General features: G+C 46.0%; 2 protein-coding genes across 2 annotated transcripts; one reads left to right on the top strand and one right to left on the bottom strand.

The window, feature by feature from the left end:
* Positions 1-2,257: 2,257 nt before the first annotated feature.
* On the top strand, positions 2,258-4,404 carry PtA15_1A548 (uncharacterized protein; the record flags this gene model as incomplete). Its single annotated transcript, XM_053165586.1, has 9 exons — positions 2,258-2,311; positions 2,385-2,440; positions 2,519-2,630; positions 2,729-2,864; positions 2,989-3,067; positions 3,156-3,735; positions 3,804-3,929; positions 3,989-4,273; positions 4,342-4,404. 9 exons carry the CDS (start codon positions 2,258-2,260, stop codon positions 4,402-4,404), a joined length of 1,491 nt encoding a protein of 496 aa, XP_053016763.1.
* Positions 4,405-5,581: 1,177 nt separating this feature from the next.
* On the bottom strand, positions 5,582-14,498 carry PtA15_1A547 (uncharacterized protein; the record flags this gene model as incomplete). Its single annotated transcript, XM_053165585.1, has 25 exons — positions 5,582-5,755; positions 5,828-6,638; positions 6,711-7,211; positions 7,277-7,376; positions 7,462-7,830; positions 7,906-8,198; positions 8,274-8,492; positions 8,573-9,758; positions 9,834-10,055; positions 10,119-10,469; positions 10,546-10,626; positions 10,691-10,798; positions 10,880-11,074; positions 11,143-11,199; positions 11,269-11,526; positions 11,591-11,637; positions 11,698-11,705; positions 11,785-12,277; positions 12,350-12,534; positions 12,596-12,892; positions 12,973-13,222; positions 13,285-13,779; positions 13,869-14,016; positions 14,116-14,251; positions 14,328-14,498. The coding sequence occupies 25 exons, from the start codon at positions 14,496-14,498 to the stop codon at positions 5,582-5,584; spliced, it is 7,155 nt and encodes a 2,384-aa protein (XP_053016762.1).
* Between the last annotated feature and the right edge of the window lie 3,663 nt (positions 14,499-18,161).

The raw sequence follows: 18,161 nt of genomic DNA, 5'->3' as shown, positions 1-18,161 counted from the left end.
GGAATTCAAGCCAAAAGTAAATTGTAAGGCCTGCAGGAGGCCTCCAGAAGGGCATATTAAAAAGCTTCACATCTTGAGAAGGAGTGGAACTGCTGAGCCAGTGGAGGACTTCCTGTCAATCTGGAAAGTCATATCTGACCAGCCAGATTTCAGATTTTGCAGGGAAATCTAGGTCCCCAAAGATCCCCAAAGTGCTCCAGAGTTCCAGATTTCAGATTTCCCTGCAAAATCTGAAATTCCAGGTCTGTTCAAAAGTGATGGGAAGTCCTCCAGTGTTCAACTTCCAGGACCCTTGAACATGAATCAACAATGGGAAGTTACTTACGTTACGTTATCCAGCGGGATTTTTGTAAATTAACTTCCCACCGTTACTAGATAATGTGTTATCATTATCTGGTGAAATGTTCCTGCGCTTGTTTGGATAACGTAACGGAGGGGACTTTCTGCCTTGATGCCGCAAAAAATAATGCCAATAACGTGCTAACCGCGTTGTCTGGCGTAAAAGCACCGTAAAATGGGCAAAAAAACCGTGTTATCCTCCTCAGATTGCGGGGGATAACATAACAGGTCTATTAAAACAGAAAAAAATCAAAAATAACGTAACTAAAACAACGCTGCTGTTAGCGCAACAATAACGGCACCAATTCAGTTACATTATCCATTACTTTTTGTTACAGATAACGTAACTTCCCATTGTTGCATGTTACTTTTCAATAATAGCCAAGAAATAGTTTTTCTTCATGGTCTGGAAGACATTCTGCAGAGGTCTAAAGTAATAAGCCCCAAAAATTTGAGAACAGCCACCAAAGGTATGAGAAAGACCTGCAAAAAAACTCACCACTCACTTGGCATCCTTGCAACTATGTCAGAATTTCCTGAGGTGGTCTCAGCCACACATTTTGGTTGTGGTTTCCAAACAGCTCGTGTGATTTGGACTTGTTTATGGAGGTCAATGGAGGACTTCCCGTTGGCATTTAGAGAGCTCTAGATGCCCCTACAGCTCCTAAATTAAGACATCTACTAAATCAACAATCAGTGCGCATGAAAGTCATGAGCTGTAGGGTTAGGAAAACATTTATGGTATTCAAAATTGCATAAGATTTTTTTACATAAAATCATAAACTGCAATTTTGGCTGGGAGATGTCACTTTAAGTCTTATGCACGCTGATGAATACCATAATTTTCCCTTCTACCAAAAATCAAGAGTATGAGTGTGTAAATTGAGATCTGGGAGGCTCCCAGACTCGACGGGAAGTCCTCCAATATATTAATTTTCTCTCCACTGTAAATGCAGAACAGTCACTCTCAATAGTCTTCATAGACGGCAATCGGTCGAGTGGTCTTGTCAGTCGGCCAAGCCCAACACCGATCATTTTGTCTTCATTCAGCAAGAAACAACAGTTGGACCCCTTTTCAAGAGAAGATGACTAATTTCAGCTACATGCCTTTCTATACTCTGAGTCTCCGGCGGTATTCCGGCGGAAAATCAAATTTTCGTCATCAAAACAGGTCTTAGGAAGCTGTAATGCGTGCGTTTTGTTTTTACACCCTCCTATGCTCTCCTGCACCCCATCGCGATCCGAACCTCATGGGCTGGGCGTGGCGGGCCTTCTCTTGCGAGACATCGGGAGTCCGAGTCTCGAGCTGTCTCGAGACTCCAGTTGATCTGCAGGGTATGCATAATGACACGACTTGAATCAATGGGAACTTGGTGTAATATGGATTTATGTCGATCCACACCCACCAACCATGTGTGAACTTGGTTGAACTAAACTCCTATTCAAAAAATTACCACATGTTTGTTCTTAAAATGCGATAGAATGCGAAGCAGTTCAGATTCAGTCCGATTCCCAAAGCAAGCCCAAATACACGTGGTGGAAGCTGGGTGTTTTGTATTGGTGTGAAGTTGCAATTTAGATGTGAATGTACGTGCGCCAACTCATCAGTGTGGGTGTGTGAGGGTGGAAGTTGTACCCCAAAGCGTGTGATTGGCGGCGCTCTGATGGATGTCTTCTGTGTATGACTGTACAGAAATAGGGGCTCAGTGTGGGTTGGGACAATAATAAATCATGACATAAATCGTTGGAGATTGGGTTTTATGTGTTTATGAAAGTGCTGATTTACACCAGCAGCTGCTGTGAAACATTCCCCAGCACCCCAACGGAGTCAGAGCAGTCCCAGAAGAAGAAGCCCCACTCGTCGATCGGAGCCAGTCGTTGCAGAAAATAGTTATCCTCGAAAACAACTGAACACCCGATGAACTTGCTCGGATTGGTCTGGCTGGCGATCCGCCACCCTCAAGAACTCAAAGTAAGCCATCCATCCATCCATTCAAAAATAATTTGCGCCAAAAACTGATTCTCTGTTCGCCCGGACAAACCAGGCTCTAGTGAATCATAAACTCTGGTATGACCCGCCGAATCTGGAAGAACATCCGGAGTGAGTCCAGTCTCCGTTTTTTTCTTCCATGAGCACCTCTAACAAGAAGAAATGAATTCTGTTCTTTTTTTTGTGTAGGATCACTCGAATCAATGAGCCCACCATGAAGGCATGCTGGACATTCCTCGACCAAACGAGCCGCAGCTTCAGTGCGGTGATCAAAGAGCTCGACGGCGAGCTCTCACGAGTCGTACGTTGGCTCGTCTGGAAAGCTCCTCTTGTGCTGGCTAAGGAATCCGGGCACCGACCAATGTGCTTTTTTTTTTTTTTTTTTTTTTTTGAGTGCAGGTCTGCATCTTTTATCTCGTCCTCAGGGGGCTCGATACCGTCGAAGATGATATGTCAATCAACATCGAACTCAAAGAAACCCTCCTCAAAACCTTCTACCAAAAGCTCGATCAGCCCGGCTGGAACTTCGACGGATGTGGGTCACCATCAAATTATATAACCCTCTGCAAAAAAAAATGACCTGTCAAATCTCACCTGTTTTTTTTATCAATCGATCCCTCAATTTAATTCCCCCCTTTTCAACCTCTTCATGGCTGTAGGTAGTCCGACGGAAAAAGACCGAAACCTATTGGTAGAGTTCGACAAGGTGATAACAGAATTTCAAGTTCTAGAGCCCAAGTAAGTGATCCAAAGTTACTTTTGGCCTCGAGAAATAGAATGGGTGTTTTTTCTGATCGACTGGAGGAATCAATTTTGAGGGAAACAGGTATCGAAATATTATCGTAGACGTGACGGCTCGAATGGGATCGGGGATGGCAAGATTTGCACGGACGGCGGTAGAGGGCGGGGGAGTGTTCTCGATCGACACGATGGGTGCCTTTGACGGATACTGCCATTACGTAGCAGGGTTAGTGGGGGAGGGTCTATCGCGGCTGTTTTCGGAGTCGGGGAAGGAGAATGCGGAGCTGGGCTACCAGCTTCGCCTGAGCAACTCGATGGGCCTGCTGCTCCAGAAGACCAACATCCTTCGCGACTTCCGGGAGGACGTGGATGCCGGACGGATGTTCTGGCCCGAAGCTATCTGGCGCAAGTTCGTCGACCAACCCAAGCTCCTCACTCAGCCCCAATTCCAGAAACAGGCCCGCTGGGCTCTCACCGAGATGACTATCGACACCCTCAGTCATGCTATCGACGCCCTCGAATACATGACCCTCTTGAAAAATCAGTCCATCTTCAACTTCTGTGCTATCCCTCAAGTCATGGCTATCGCCACACTCGAATTGTGCTTCGAAAACTTGGACGTCTTCCAGAAAAACGTCAAGATTCGCAGGAGCTTAATGGCCCTTGTTAGTTTCTCTTTCTTTTTTCGATATCACATAGTTTTTCATCTGATTTGCTCCCTTCTGTTTTACAGTTGATATCTAAAGCTATCAATCCCCGAGACCTGTCTTACATCTTTGTAGACTTTGCCCATAGGATCCATCAACGAGCCGATCCCAGTGACCCGAATTATCTGCAGCTATGCGTGCTAGTCGGGAAGGTGAGAGTGGAACAAATCTAAATAACCGATAAGCATACAACTGACGGTGAGTTACATAGATCATAGCATGGGCAGAGAACCGTTATCCGAGTTTTATCACGCCGATGAATCCGCCGCCGCTATACTCCGACGACCCTATTGCCTCGAACATCCAAGACGTCCGAGTAAACCAACAGCCGGCCCTGCGCCGGATCGGCATCAAGCCGCCGCCCGCACAGCTCACTGCTAAACCCAAGATGGGCTTCGACGACCTCAAGTTCATCCTCATCATCGTATCTAGCGTCCTTGCTCTTATCCTTAGCGTCTCCGCTATCCTAGGCTCATTGGTCTATCTCGCTACTAAAGTCAGTCCCTCCTCCCTCCCACTCTTTGCTGAAAAGCTGCCATTGAACTTTTTTTCTTCTTTACACAGAAACCAGATACTTCTATCCTTAACTTCACTCTTCCTCTCACTTCTTGGAGAATCGAACTATAAAAGAAAAACCTAGATATCCACTTCGATTTATGCGTGTTTTTTTTGTTGAATAAAGAAAAGAAAAAATCACATTTCAGCTCGTTTTTTGTTTCTCTATACATACTCGTTCTTTTAATATAAAAAAAGTCAGATATTCGCAGGTCTGAAGCGCTTTTTTTTTTGCAGGTTGTTTTTTTCTGCTCCGTAGCTAACCAATCATACAGAATACTTGAAACATAAAGATGTCTACCAGTTTTATTACCTGATCTCTTTCTTTTTATCCTTTCTGAAACCAAAAAGATTGGTCTTGATGGAGGGGAAAAAGGGGGAATAGTCATAATCTGCAGTGACTACGCCAGAAGACCATCACAGGACTCGGTCATGGGGCGCTGATCCGCTCCTTGCAAGCTATTTCACAAACAAAGCATGGGAGGGGAGCTTTTGCTAAACACTCATCATGGGTGGGAAGGGAGAAGGGTGTGTTTGGAACTTGAATGTCATGTTAGTTATGTCTAGTTTTCCGTTCCCTTCTTGCCCGCTATATTTCTTTAACAATGTCTTCCTCCTCATCTTTACCTATTCTTTCCTTAATGTAATTATGCATTCTTTTCTTTTTCTCAATCTCCTTTTATTCCCACTCTACCTCTGACTGTATACTTCTCAGAGCGTAGTCACATTGTGGTGCAGCGCAGTTTTGATTTCATCTAGAGTCCTTGAGAATTTCCCTATTTGAAAGCACACATGTATTCCTCTGCAACTCCACCAGTTTTGTTTTGCCCACAATTGATTTATTACGAACATCAATCCAAAGAGCCTCAGCATGACCGAAAACATCAATGTATATTCGGACAAGAGGATAACTATGTATTGCAGTGGAGGAAGAAGCGGATTATCAAACCGGCGGGTTTTGTGATTTTTCGATATGGATGCGAGTGCTTTTGCTTCTCCAAAAATATATGAGAGTTGAAAAATAGAGAAAGATGTAGCAGAAAAGTGGTGAATGAGGAACACCGAACATCGTTTTACAGAATCACATGAGTTTTTAATGGAGATCTAAGAAGAGGAACAAGACAGCTTCGTGCTCCTATGTCCAATACTTGCCAAATTTTCTGGTCATATGTTGATAGACTCGAGGACGAAGAGCATGAGTGAAAGGGGTGCCTATCACACAAAGTTCATCCACCAGAAAGGAAGGTGTTCATGCGAACGGATCAGCAGTATCGATAGTTGGTTCCTCTTCGGCAGCAACATTTTGGAAGGCGCTGAAATGGTTTGGTCGGTGGCTGGGGTCCCAGAAAGGAATGGGCTGGCCAGCCAAAGTCATCGTGTATTCCATCGTTGTTTGGAACCTCGGTCCAAGACCCACCGAGTACTTCAAAGAGAAAAAAAAAGAAATGATTAGATCAAGCTGGTAGAAAGGTCCAGCCTTGAAATGATTACTTACGTTCCAGATTCCATCTTGTGGCACAAATGTAGATCCCAAGATCCGATCACTCAGCAACAACTGAACACGTTCGGACATGCTAGCAGGGTTGTAACCGTTAGGGGCATTAGGGTCAGCGTTTCGACCCCACTCAAAGCCTTTCGGTGTGAGGACGTAAGCGGAGAGGGAGAGGGAACCGGGGGTGAAAGCGACGGTCAACATGATACTAGTGCCGTCCAACTGGGAGTGTTGAGCCATCAGTTTGGAGAAGAGGATCGCATCGTTTGGAGACAGAGTCTGGGACTCTTGGGCTTGGGTGTGGATCACCCCAACAATCTTCATGTCGTCCAAGAGCGGGTGCTTCGGCAACGCATTCGGCAGCTCAATAGACCGTTGACTCGCCCGTTGCGGGATCACAGCGACCGCTCGAACTTCAATGACCCGATTATTGTCCGGCGCTGCCTGACCGTAAAGGATCGCTGCGATAGGTGTCCTGAGATCTGCCGCGCACACGAAAGACTTCATAATGTTCTTGGCTAGCACAAAGGTCGGCAGGGAGTCAGATACATCGTCGTTCTGCACATAACAATGCTGCAATCGCAGCGGAAGATTCGTCGAACTGATCGCTCGGATTCGCCAGTCAGTCTTCGACGAAAACGTTTGCGTTTCGTACTGAGTAGTCGTGACCACTTGAATCAAATCACCGTGAACATTGGTGGTTTGGGTTTGAGTGGCTGTCACTTGGTTGGCCTGTTCCGCAGTTTTTTCGATCTCTGCCATCTGCTGTCTCTGGATAGATGGAGCTTGGATCTCCATACCCAAGATGATATCCCTAAAAGAGGACGAAGACAGTGAAGGTCAACATAAATGAAGCGGGAAAAACTTGACAACACGAGATACATACCGAATCTCGGAACTGGTCAATGAAGCTGTATTGACGGCGTTACGCTTGGCATAATCAGCTAAGATTAGGTCCCGGAGAGCCAATTCGACTCTCATCCATTCTTCATCTGAGAGCGTTGGCCATACGTGATGTGGCTGAGTAATGGTCGACTTGTTCGGCCTCAAGATGATCTTCGATTTCTCTTGGTTGACGTGCAGAGCCCGCAACAGTAAGATCAAACGAGAGAATGCAGTGTAGGAGGAAATCGATTTGAGCCAATCATCAAACAGATTGGCAAGAATCATTTGTGGCTGAGTTGCTCGAAGGATGAGATCTCCGAACTTTTCAAGCTTCATGGCTGATTGGAAGGGTAACTGCAGTTCGCTACCTTTGATGACAATGTTGGGGAAATCGAGTAAATGGACTTCGAGAGGGTCTAACATCCCTTTACGCGTCACGATGACCTGTTTCGGCTGCTCTTCTACCGGTAGAGACCGAATCAAGGCTGCCACTTCTTCGGCACTGTATCAAATAAGTGAATATTAGCTTGATTAATTATAGGTATCTATTGGGTGACTATCACTAACGTTTTCCACTTGGCTAATTGACCCAATCGTTTTTGACCAGCCCATACGGAAGTATGAATGATTTTCAAAAACAACTGTCCGGTACGAGGATTGAAGATGACTGCGAATTGTTTGTAAAAGGTGTGAAAAGTCAGACAAAACAAGTTGCAAGACTGATCGCAAGCAGAAGTAAACGTGTTACTCACAAATGGCACCGTTGATAGGTTTGGTGGTCAAATTTCCTTCGAATGTCTTGTGGATCGTAACCCGGTATACGTTTGTATCATCAACGAACCAAATGATCTGATTAGAGAACAGCTCGGAGTAATTCTGAGAGTTCAAGTACGGCTCTGTGGGTTCGGAGGAGTAGAGCTGGAGACCTTTTCGGATTCGTTCTCTCAAGACGTAAAGGGCGGGGTTAGCCTTCATAATTTTAGCCATTGCTTGCTGGATCAGTGGCTTGGCTCCCGGGAACCAATGTCCATACGCTGAGTGTAAGTTGTAGGCCAGATCTATCCCGATCATCAGACCTGTTGGCGATGGATAGATCGACGTGTTGTCTTGGGAATAGTCCACTGGGTTTTCGTCGAGCGAGAAACAAATCATTTTTCAGCAAAGGCGCGATGGCAATTATACAAGATTTGACTTACAGAATTTGGATCGGGTGTACCGTTCGATATCATGTGAGTCGAAGTCTCCCCAACGACATTGGACATCAAGCCAATACTTCTGACTAGTAGTCCCATCCAAAACATCCTTCGAATCAGTCAACAAAGAGGGCCTCGTCATATTCCATTTGTATGCGCTGAACAACAAGATATCAGCACAAGAGCTGTTCATCTTATAACTTTTACGCGGGTGGATCGTTTCCTTCTGCACGGTCTCAATCTGTAGGGCTTCTAACTCTTGATCAAAGACTTGACAAAGATCCATGACAACCGATCTGCAAGGTTGGTAAAAAGAATCACTAAATCAAAGTGGTAATCATTGGAGTTTCTTGAATAGCACTCAGACTTACTCGTGAATCTTTTGCCACAAATGTGCCCTGAAAATTTGGATCAGAGAGATCTTGAGCGTGGGGATCTTTCCGTGCATGAAAATTCCGGTCAGATCAAGTTGGACTTGGAATCCAACATAGACGTTTGCACGATTGATAGTGGGCGACCACCACAGAGTGAATCGACGATTGGGGATTTGGTTCAAACCAGATCGCTGCGCGTTCGTAAGTTTTTTGAATCTGAAGTGAACAAATCAAGTGGGGTAGGGTTAAGAAAAGTTGTAACTCGGAGCATGATGGTGGAGTCTGAGATGACTGACTTCATAGATTCTTCGAAGCCGGAGGCTTTCTCCCAAAATAGCCCCTCCCAAGTCGGGAAATAAGTGCCTTTGAACAATGTGTGCTCTAAGATGCCCTCGACACCACCCAAAGCTGCGATGACATCGACTCGGTAGTTGTTCAACTGCCATAACTTTCCGTCGTGTCTTTGGTTGGTCCACCAAAACGGATTGTGTTTCAACAATTGATACTGCTTCCAATCCGTTCGGACTCTCCAGCCCTTATCGTAGGCTAGCGTATGTCGATCCTTTTGGAATAAGGTGTTGATTCTCGGAATACCCCGATCCCAACTATCTTCCAAATCTTCCAAGGTCAGTCGCCTATTCTGAGAATTGGCTTCTTTTCTCTTCATCGCGTATTCCGACCAGACTCGCGCAGAATCCTCGAATTCGGAGGACCACGGTTGGATATATCGATACAAGTTGGGGATCAATTGATCTTCCTCGTGGCTCATTCCGCTCCTGAAGTGAGTGATGCCAGTGTCCGTTTGCTTCGACCATCGAAGGTCGGACGCGGGAATCAGAATATGTCCCATGGACAACATGCCCAATCCACCTAGTTCCTTGGGCGTGTAGAAGACGACGGGCGGAAATCGAGAAGGCATCTTGGAATTCAAACCGATCTTCACACGCGTTTGGATCTTGTTTTCACTTTTCACGAGGAGATCCAACATTTCATTGGTATGAATCACCGCTTCTCGATAGTAGGTCATCAATCCGATAATCGCAGTATTCCACTTGTTCACAATCTTACTAAAGGTGGTCGATCCGGAAGCCATCAAGACTTGTCTGATTCGATTGTGGAACTGATCGATACCATAATCGCTAACTCGGAGATAAGCCTGGGCAGTCCTCTCTTTGGTAGCTTCGTTAACCAAGTTCCACACGCCGTCTTTGAGGGTAAATGCTTCACCGACATTCCGAATTTTAGGAAGAATTCGAACTTCAAAGTTACTCATACTGAAAAGCAATTGCGGGTTGTCTTTAGAATAGACACTAGCATTCGTGTCAACCCATTCGATAGTGGTGAGCGAGCGAGGAAGACGATTCTTGATATCCCAGAAAACCGCTCTCCCGAGGTTGACGTCGTGTTTAATTAACCTCATACGACAGTCACGTGGCCAACATCGCTTAGAGTTGTACCCAATGATATTCTCGTTATTTGGATCTAAAGGGTATGTTTGGTCGAATCAGTAATGGGGAGAGACCTGAAGCAGCTAGAGACGGGTAGAAACCAACTTACCAGGATTGGCAGACAAGAATCTCTGGATCAGGTCTCGAGATTCTTCAGCAGTAAAGCGGAAGAGGATATGAATCTTATCGACATATCGAGCATAGAGTCTGATCGGATGTCGAACCTCGGTGGAAGTGTCTCGATATTGGAGGAAATTGTTAGGCATGGCTGGAGGACCGGCCATTTCACTTGCTCGTTGTAAGCCCATAATTAATAAATCCAAGACCAATCCTGTAAACACATCTCAAATCAGTTTCTGTTACATTAAAGGAAAATCGAAGGAAGATTGCGGACCGTAGAACTGGAACACAAAGCTTGAGAATTGCAACCCTCTGATCAGACCGTACGAGTTGACATGGCTCATGTCTTTATAGGTCAGAACGATGTTATTCTTGGCAGTTATATAATCAGCCAAATTGTGGTCCATGATCAATCGTAGCAATCTGTTCAACAACGTCAAATCCATCTTTTCGTAGGGTTTCGACAACTGGGTTTCGAGCATCACGTTACATTCGCCATCAGCAGTCTCCCATACTTCGTGTAGATTGTTGATTCCTTGGCACCATTTGTACACGAGTAAGGGTGGCGGTTCAGTATCGGCCGGTTTGATCCAGGCCGGAAACAAGCCACGCTTGTCGGCCTCAACTGAAGAAAACATTGACCCCCATGGTCAGGTTTAGTGAATGTGGCGCTTAAATAGGGCGACAATCGCGAAACTTACAATACAGAAATTGATCCAAGTAGGCGTCCGTAATCTTTTCAATAGGTTCGATGTCGTATACAGGAATCAATTTGTCGTATGCTGCAGGAGGCCCAAGGGACATTAGGACTGGAATGAAAGGAGATTGATACGAGCGAAAACGTACTATCGAAAAACTCGAGCCCTGCTTCTTTAAAGGCTCTTTGAGTCAAGAGTAACCGTTTGATACGGGAGAGGGTCTCGTGAGGATTATCATAAGCCTGTTCGATCAGTGCTACAAAAACAAATTGTTTACCCGGAAAGATAATCAGACAACCAATATGACCATTAATTTCATTCGAGAGGGCAATCTTACCCAGCTCTTCTCGCTGATTTTGATTCAGTCGTCCTTGGACCGAATATGCCTCCTTGAGCTTTTCAAGAGCCAAGACCAACAGTTTGGTGTCGTGCTTGTAATTCAGTGGGGGGAATGGAATCGGCGCAAACTTGCGACTCTCGAGCCAGTGGACGGTCGCGGAATATATGGCTACGGCCTCTTCAGCCGTAACATCTGATATCGAGAGATTCAAATTCAATAAGCTTCCATGACATGGGCGGAGAATCAAACAGTTGACGTACAAGGACCGTCCTTGAGATAACTATTCTGTCTCTCTTGCTCGGCTTTGAGATACAGTCCTGTTGAACAAAGCAAGGGAGTTGAATGACGAACAAACTCATAGGCCAGGTCATGATGACACTACTCACGAGTCAATCGGCCCAAATTTTTCTTACTGACGGTTTTGTCTACCGTGGCGCCACGTTTGATTCGCTCTCGGTTATAGTGCGCGACGGATGTCCACCAATCAGCCTTAGACTTCACATATCTCAATATGATGTTCTCAACCGCCGTGGGCATTCCGGGTACTTTCCAAGGTATGTTCGCCTTCCAACATCGCCAGGCCTCAGACAAATGCTGCAAGATAGTCTTAGACTTGTTTTGCTTCAATCCTTCCGGCATCATGTCTAACAGAGAAACGTGTTAGTGCGTGTGCTGCCACAGTCAAACTGGCTGGAAAGATACACTTACCCAGTATATCATGCATGACTGCTGCACGCAACTCCAAATCAAAGTGACTGGAGAAGAAACAAGTGATTAGTTGCGTATTTTACCAAACAAAGTTGGAATATGCTGACCTTTCAACCTGGAATGTGTCCGTTCAGAAGAGAACAACTAATCAGAAACGAGCGAGAATTGAGGGGAGAAATCATACATATACGCACACGCTGTTTAGTCACTGTTTTAGCCACGCCTTTACTATTACGACCTTCAAACTGTCTGGCGAGCAGATTTCCAAGCCATCGCTCCAATAGTGGCACGATCCCACGCATGAAGAACAGCCACACCCTCCATCCAGGAGCCCAGAATCCTACACCAGGACCCTTTCCAACTGCGCCGGTATTGAAGCGATAATAGATCAAATGCTTCAAGTCTTTACATTGTCGGATTTGCTTCATCAGTTTGTATTTGTACCGGTACATTCCCGTGAGTTGACCAACGTGTGCAAACGTGAACTGTAAGCCATCAGCCAATTGGAATGCATCCACATTTCCTAAACGGTATTGAACGTGACAATCGACAATCAACTTGGTCAATCGAAGGATTTCTCGGCATAAATGGAACGCATTTCCGAATCGCGACTTCTTTCGTTCCTTCGTCGTAAGAGTTTTGACAGGCTTGAGATTCATGTTGTAGTCGAGATGCAAGTAGTTGAGGCTAAGTTGATCGGATAGGTGAGTCACTAAAGCGACCAACCGAGTTTCTAAAGAATTCAACGCTTGTACTTACTTTTTACGGTGAATCAATAGATTCAACATGTTGTAACCTTGTCGGCAAACTTGCAATCCCACCTCAACCCAGTCTAATCGAGTGGTCTGGAAGAATTTGGTGTTCTTCAATTGGCGGAACAGATACTTTTTCGATTGCGGTTTCGGCTTCCTTTTGTGAAGCTCGTTTAGGACGTAGTTTTTCAACTAACAGAGGAAAATGATCAGCAGCGATCGATGAAATCGAGGTGTTGGGACATGGACCTACCAGTTTTTGATATGAGACTCGAACTTTCACAGGCATTCCTGGGGGGCAATGCTCCATGTACCAGTTCTTAACGAGCGGAACATCCAGAGTCCTGATCGTTCTCCCGCTACGATGGTTGTACGGATAAGGAGCCCACCACATGGCAATTGCTGAAGTGGTGTTGTCATCCGCGATTGGCTTATCGGCCAGAAACGGCTCGAGGTCGTCGGGAAGTTGGAAGTCATCTTCATCCGCATCGCCGAAGATCTCTTCTTCATGCGAGACTCCCTGATTTTGTGGAGCTACAGCGCGCGAAGACTTCATAGTGTTGACAAGAGCATCAGCGTATCTAACGGTGATGCGATTGAAAGAAAAAACCCTCTTTATGAGATACTCACAATCGGATGAATGATAGGATCAAAGTAGAAAGTGGGTAGGTCTGGATCTTCCACTCTGATGAACAGATTTTTGACTTCATGGTATTTGGGGATGTGAACGCTACGAGGCCTGGAGTTGTAAAGATGAGGGAAAGCGACTCGGTATTCAGTTCGGATTTGCTGGCGAATAATAACCTTGTTGATGTCGTTAAACTCGTTCCAATCATCATCGTAAGATTCGGCGTCACGGTGTAACGGTTCAAATCGAGCACTACCAAAAGTGACTTAGCATTAACGGCATGCACTTTGAGGAGTAATGGGCTTAGTACACACCCTCCTGGGATAGCCATGTTCATAGCTTTGGCGGTAAAAAATGCCTTGGGTTCGAAGAGGTAGAAATAGTTGTTGTCAATGAAATCACTGAGCAAGTTTCTCCCAATTCGATACAGCGTGCTCATCATTCCCAAGTCGAGCTGCCAGGATTTATAGCTGGAACCATTGACATATTGAACACCTTTGTACTTCTTGATGAGGGGTTTGTGATCATAGAACCAATCAAACACCGGCGCGTCCTCTTCCTCGTCCAAGTCCATCTGGATAGCTTCAAGGGGTTCCGTGTCGAGAATGTTGTCACCATAATCAAGGGGGGGCTCTTCATCGTCAAACGGAGGGAAACGCATTCGCTTGAAGTGACGTCGATCTCTCTTTTCTCGTCGCATCGATAGCCACATTGAAGCCCATTGAGCATGATAGACAGGCGGGATGACTTTTGGGACTTCATTGACAAAGGTAATCGCACCAGTGATGTGGTAGATGACAGGAACCTCACTGAAAATTTATAAGAAAGAAAATGAGTGATGACTTGGTCAGCAAGCCCGAGATTTCGTGTCACGTTCATGAAGATGATCATCACGCACCGAACCTGCTCCCAAGGCATGGGCATATTTTCGAGAAGCTTCATAACAGCGTGTGGGACATATTTTAAAGCCCCCAAGTGAACTCGCTTGTCGGTCCGAAACTTGCGATTTGAGAGATCCCCATGGTCCTTGATGATTTTCCGGACGTCTGGATGAATAGAGAGCACGTGTAAGTGGTAACCTTGAGGACTTGAATCGGAGGCTTCCCCGTGGTGAGAAACAATTAACCGTCACACAAGCCACTTACGTTCGGGGGGCATTTCTTGCTTCCCGGTATCAACAAAGCTTGTTTTGACTTGTTTATCGCCATATTTACGCTGTTGAAACTGGGTCCATTTCTTGGCTTTGGCGTCTAATTCCTCTTGGGTCATTTGAGCAGGTTCCTAAACAGAAGAAAAATCATGTTAATTGTGATTTATGCTTGTTTAGTCAAAACGGAAGTCGCAGTTAATGACCAACTTGGTATGAGACTGGAGGCATTCCAGACAGGTGAGGGGGTGCAGGAAGTCCATGAGGTGCGATATGAGGTGGAGCTGGAACAAACGAGGATGAAGATGACGCTGGGGGTACGGGTAATGGGTGATTGAGATTATGATTATTGGGAGGAACCGAGGGTGGTGGTTGAGCCATGTTGCGAGAGGCGTCAAGTTAGCTGAAGCTTGACGCGAAGACCGATCCTTGGGGAATCGGATGGATTCAAGATGACTGAATGACGGCAGGCCTTCAAAACGACACAAATATCGCGTGAAGTCGAAGTCGAGATCGAGCTAGTTGCTCAGTCAATCGGGACGTTGCAGTCATTGGGTTTCGTGCTCTGTTGCGGTGCGCGGGGCGCCGCGCAGATCGAATACAGGCAGGCGGCTCTCACTGCGGATGCGGCGGGAGACCCAGCCCACTCGGATCATCATCATCGAAACACAAGTCCCTCCTCGGACGAGAGTAGCACTGGCGACCTCCAAAGTAGGGACATGCCTCCAAATGGTGTGTCTCACCCTGCGGAATCAAGCAAGATGGCAGGGAATGTGTCACACTCCCCTATTTTACCCAACACCTCCCTGTGAACCTCTGATTTTTTTGTGCCTTTGGGACCATTGAAATCACAAGCTTCTTAGCTTATTTTCCCCCACTTCAACCTCCATATCCATCCCGCTGGAAAGAAACATCCGGTAACTGTTTTTCATGGCAGATTTCTGTAACCAATCTGCCCCCCCTGAGGTTGTGTGAGCTCAGGAACTCTCAAGTTTTGAGCTCAAAAATACCTAAACACCACTTCAGAACCACTTCATGGACCAGTAATTTTGTGAGTCACTAGTAAGGTAAAGAACCATGAAATGAAAAAAATCTGTCTACAAGTTTGTTTCTTCTTGATAAAATACTACAATTGTAAAAACATTTTGAAAAGAAGATAGGGATTTTTATCAGAAAATCTTGAGTCTGTAGGGCCAATGGTGTGAAAATGGAGGTAGGCCTCTCCTTTGGAGGTGATTTGTGCCTCCTCAGAGAGGCTTAGAGTATTCACATTTTTTGGCTAGATTTCCAGGTCAATTAAGCCTGGTTTTTGTGGGCAGGTTAGCTGACTGAGGCTATTTCAGCTGGGCAGACACATTTGTTGGGTCAGTTTCAGGCTAACTGACATCAGAAATGCCCTAGCCTGAGGCTAAATTTCATGTTTAGGATAGCTAAATTGAGTGAACCTAAACCTGAAATCAAGCCTTAGTTTTGTTGACCCTGGGTCAGCCAGGACCAATTCAATTGCCAGCTAGGTTAAGTTCCCTGAAATTGTCAACTTAACCTGAAAAATGTGACTGATCTTAGTCAAGCTCACATCATCACCTGGTTTGAGCTAACACAAGTCTCAATTCCCTATGGGGGTGCATATGTAGCTTGGGTTGAGTAGCCAGAAGGTGGCTGGATTGGGCTGGATTGGCCACACCCCAGTTGCATTGCGCCAACTGCAGGGAGGGAATTGGGCCCAACAACCCCAATTTGGTGTGGATAATGAGGTAAAAATTCAACATTTTTTGTGGTGTAAATATTTGCCCCCAGGTCCTCTCAGCACCCTTTCACCCAAAACCTCTGCCCTTGTGTTATTTTGAAGCCCTCCATCTGTCTTCAATCCTACTGCTACAATTTTTTATTTGCATCATCCATCACCAGGGGGGAATTTGTGGCACTCTCTAGAGAGTGCCATACCGTGATTTCTTTTGGGAACTGTGATTGAACTCAACTATTGGGGCATGTGTCACGCAAGGTTGATCCCAATTGATCCTGTCTTCAACTCATTCTCATCTCAACTCTAACCTGTGACTTGAGTAAGGTTGTGTTAGTTACAAGTCAGGTTTGGCCAAAGCATTGGAGGAGTTAGAGCCATTTGAATTGCTCAGACAGATGTTAGAATTAACCAAAAGCTGCAAGCCCTTCAGGGAACATGAGTTAAGTAATGTGGTTGCTTGAGGCAATATTTGATTCAGGTTTTGTAATCCGCCAATAACCAAGGCCCCATCTCACCTGAGCATAGCCAGTAACAGTGCATGGTATTCCTTCTGTTCATGTGGCAAAGGCCAAGGCTAGCATCTGTTTTCTTGATTGGGAGGCCAAGAACTGTTTGATGTTTATAATCCCAAGATTTGAACAACACTTGGAGCCAGCAAGTCCACCTGGACTTGGAGGCATCACGGAGCACATACTCGGTCCTCATAAACAGAATCCCAAGGAGCTTCACGGTTCACAGGATGGAAAGTAAGATGATGCTGGCTTCCATTCCTCATTTCCAGCGGAAAAAAACCACTGAATCAGATGGCGAGGCGGCAGCAGGGAACCACGCAACCCCTGAAATGCAGGAACAGTAGTGGTGGCGTTGACGGACTCCACCCTTGCCGAACCACTGATCAACCAGAGGTGCATTTACCTGGAATGTCAACACTACCCGGCTGAAGGCTTCAAGAGATTACCTCTGCAGTGCTTCAAGTGCCTGGGTATGGGGCATTTTGGGAAGTGGTGCCGGGCGGCGCCCAAGTGTGAAAAATGTGGGGATTCTCATAAGACTCATGAATGCCTCACCCCCGCGGAGAGGGAGGTGGGAAGGTCTGCGTGCCTTGCAACAACGGAGGTAAAGAGAGGGAGATTTGGACGTCCCAAACGCCGTTTGACAAGGTCTGCCGAGTAAAACCGGAACTGGCTAATTCACATAAAAACATCTTCCTCATTACTCCATCTGTAACACCAACCCCCCCCCCCCCCCCTTGAATCCTCCTTGTATTTTATCTAGTGAAGTGGTTTGCAGCAATGAAGACCAGATTTTCCCTTCAGCAGTGCAGTTGAACTGCCACAACAGCCGGGTGGTGACATTGAGTATTTTGAATGATGAGCAGGCCTCATCAATTTTCCTTCTTCTGCAGGAGCCTTGGATAAATCCGCCAAAACTTGTTCCCCCTGACCATGATAGCTGGTGGATACTCAGCAGTCCAGAACACAGCCCCAAATATCTTGCGGACAAGCATTGGGTGGTGATATATATCAGTAAGATTTTTCCTTCTAATTCTGGTCATTTATTGAAAACAAACTCTCCATTTCTCATTGCCTTGGAGGTTGATGTAGAGCCCAAAAAAAGACTCCGACTGGTCAATGTAAACAATCAACCTAGAAGCTTCCCGGGAATTGAAGGAGGAGTGGCTGGCAGGATTGGACAGCAGGAAAACTGCCAGGATCATCGCGATGGACGCCAACCTCCATCATCGGATGTGGAACCCAGCTGGCTATTCTCACTGTCATCCCAAAGCGGCAGATTTTGTGAGAATATGCAGCAGGGCCGGTTTCAGACTGAACATTGAGTGAGGCGTGCCAACCTTTGTTTCAGGGAGAAGGGCCAGGACAATAATTGATCTCACATGGACCATTTTCCTGGGGAGTAAAGTAGTTAAATCTGTGGCCACCAGTTCAAATAACCACGGCTTGGACCATCAAAAGATACTGACCACTCAGGATATTCACCCCCCTATTGCAGGCACTCAACGCGTTCCACCGCCGTGGGCAAAACTGGATGGTGCAAAACTCCGAAAGGAACTGGAAATGAAGATTGATCAGCTGAGTACTACCCAGTCTGTGGGGGAAATAGACAAATTAGGGGCTGACCTGAGGAGAGCAATCCGGTAGGCTTGGCTCCAGCAAGGCAGGGGCGTTGGGGACAACCCAACAAGGGCTAAGAGGTTGTGGGACCAGGGCGTCCTTGACCCGCTGGTTAAGAAAAGGAATAAGTGCCCCCGTCTAATGTTCATGAAGAATACTGACAAAAAC

Source organism: Puccinia triticina, chromosome 1A (assembly GCF_026914185.1).
Source record: "Puccinia triticina chromosome 1A, complete sequence".
In the NCBI taxonomy this organism is placed as follows: Eukaryota; Fungi; Basidiomycota; class Pucciniomycetes; order Pucciniales; family Pucciniaceae; genus Puccinia; species Puccinia triticina.
Note: the sequence above shows the minus strand (reverse complement) of the source record. Positions and strands in the feature narration are given on the sequence as shown.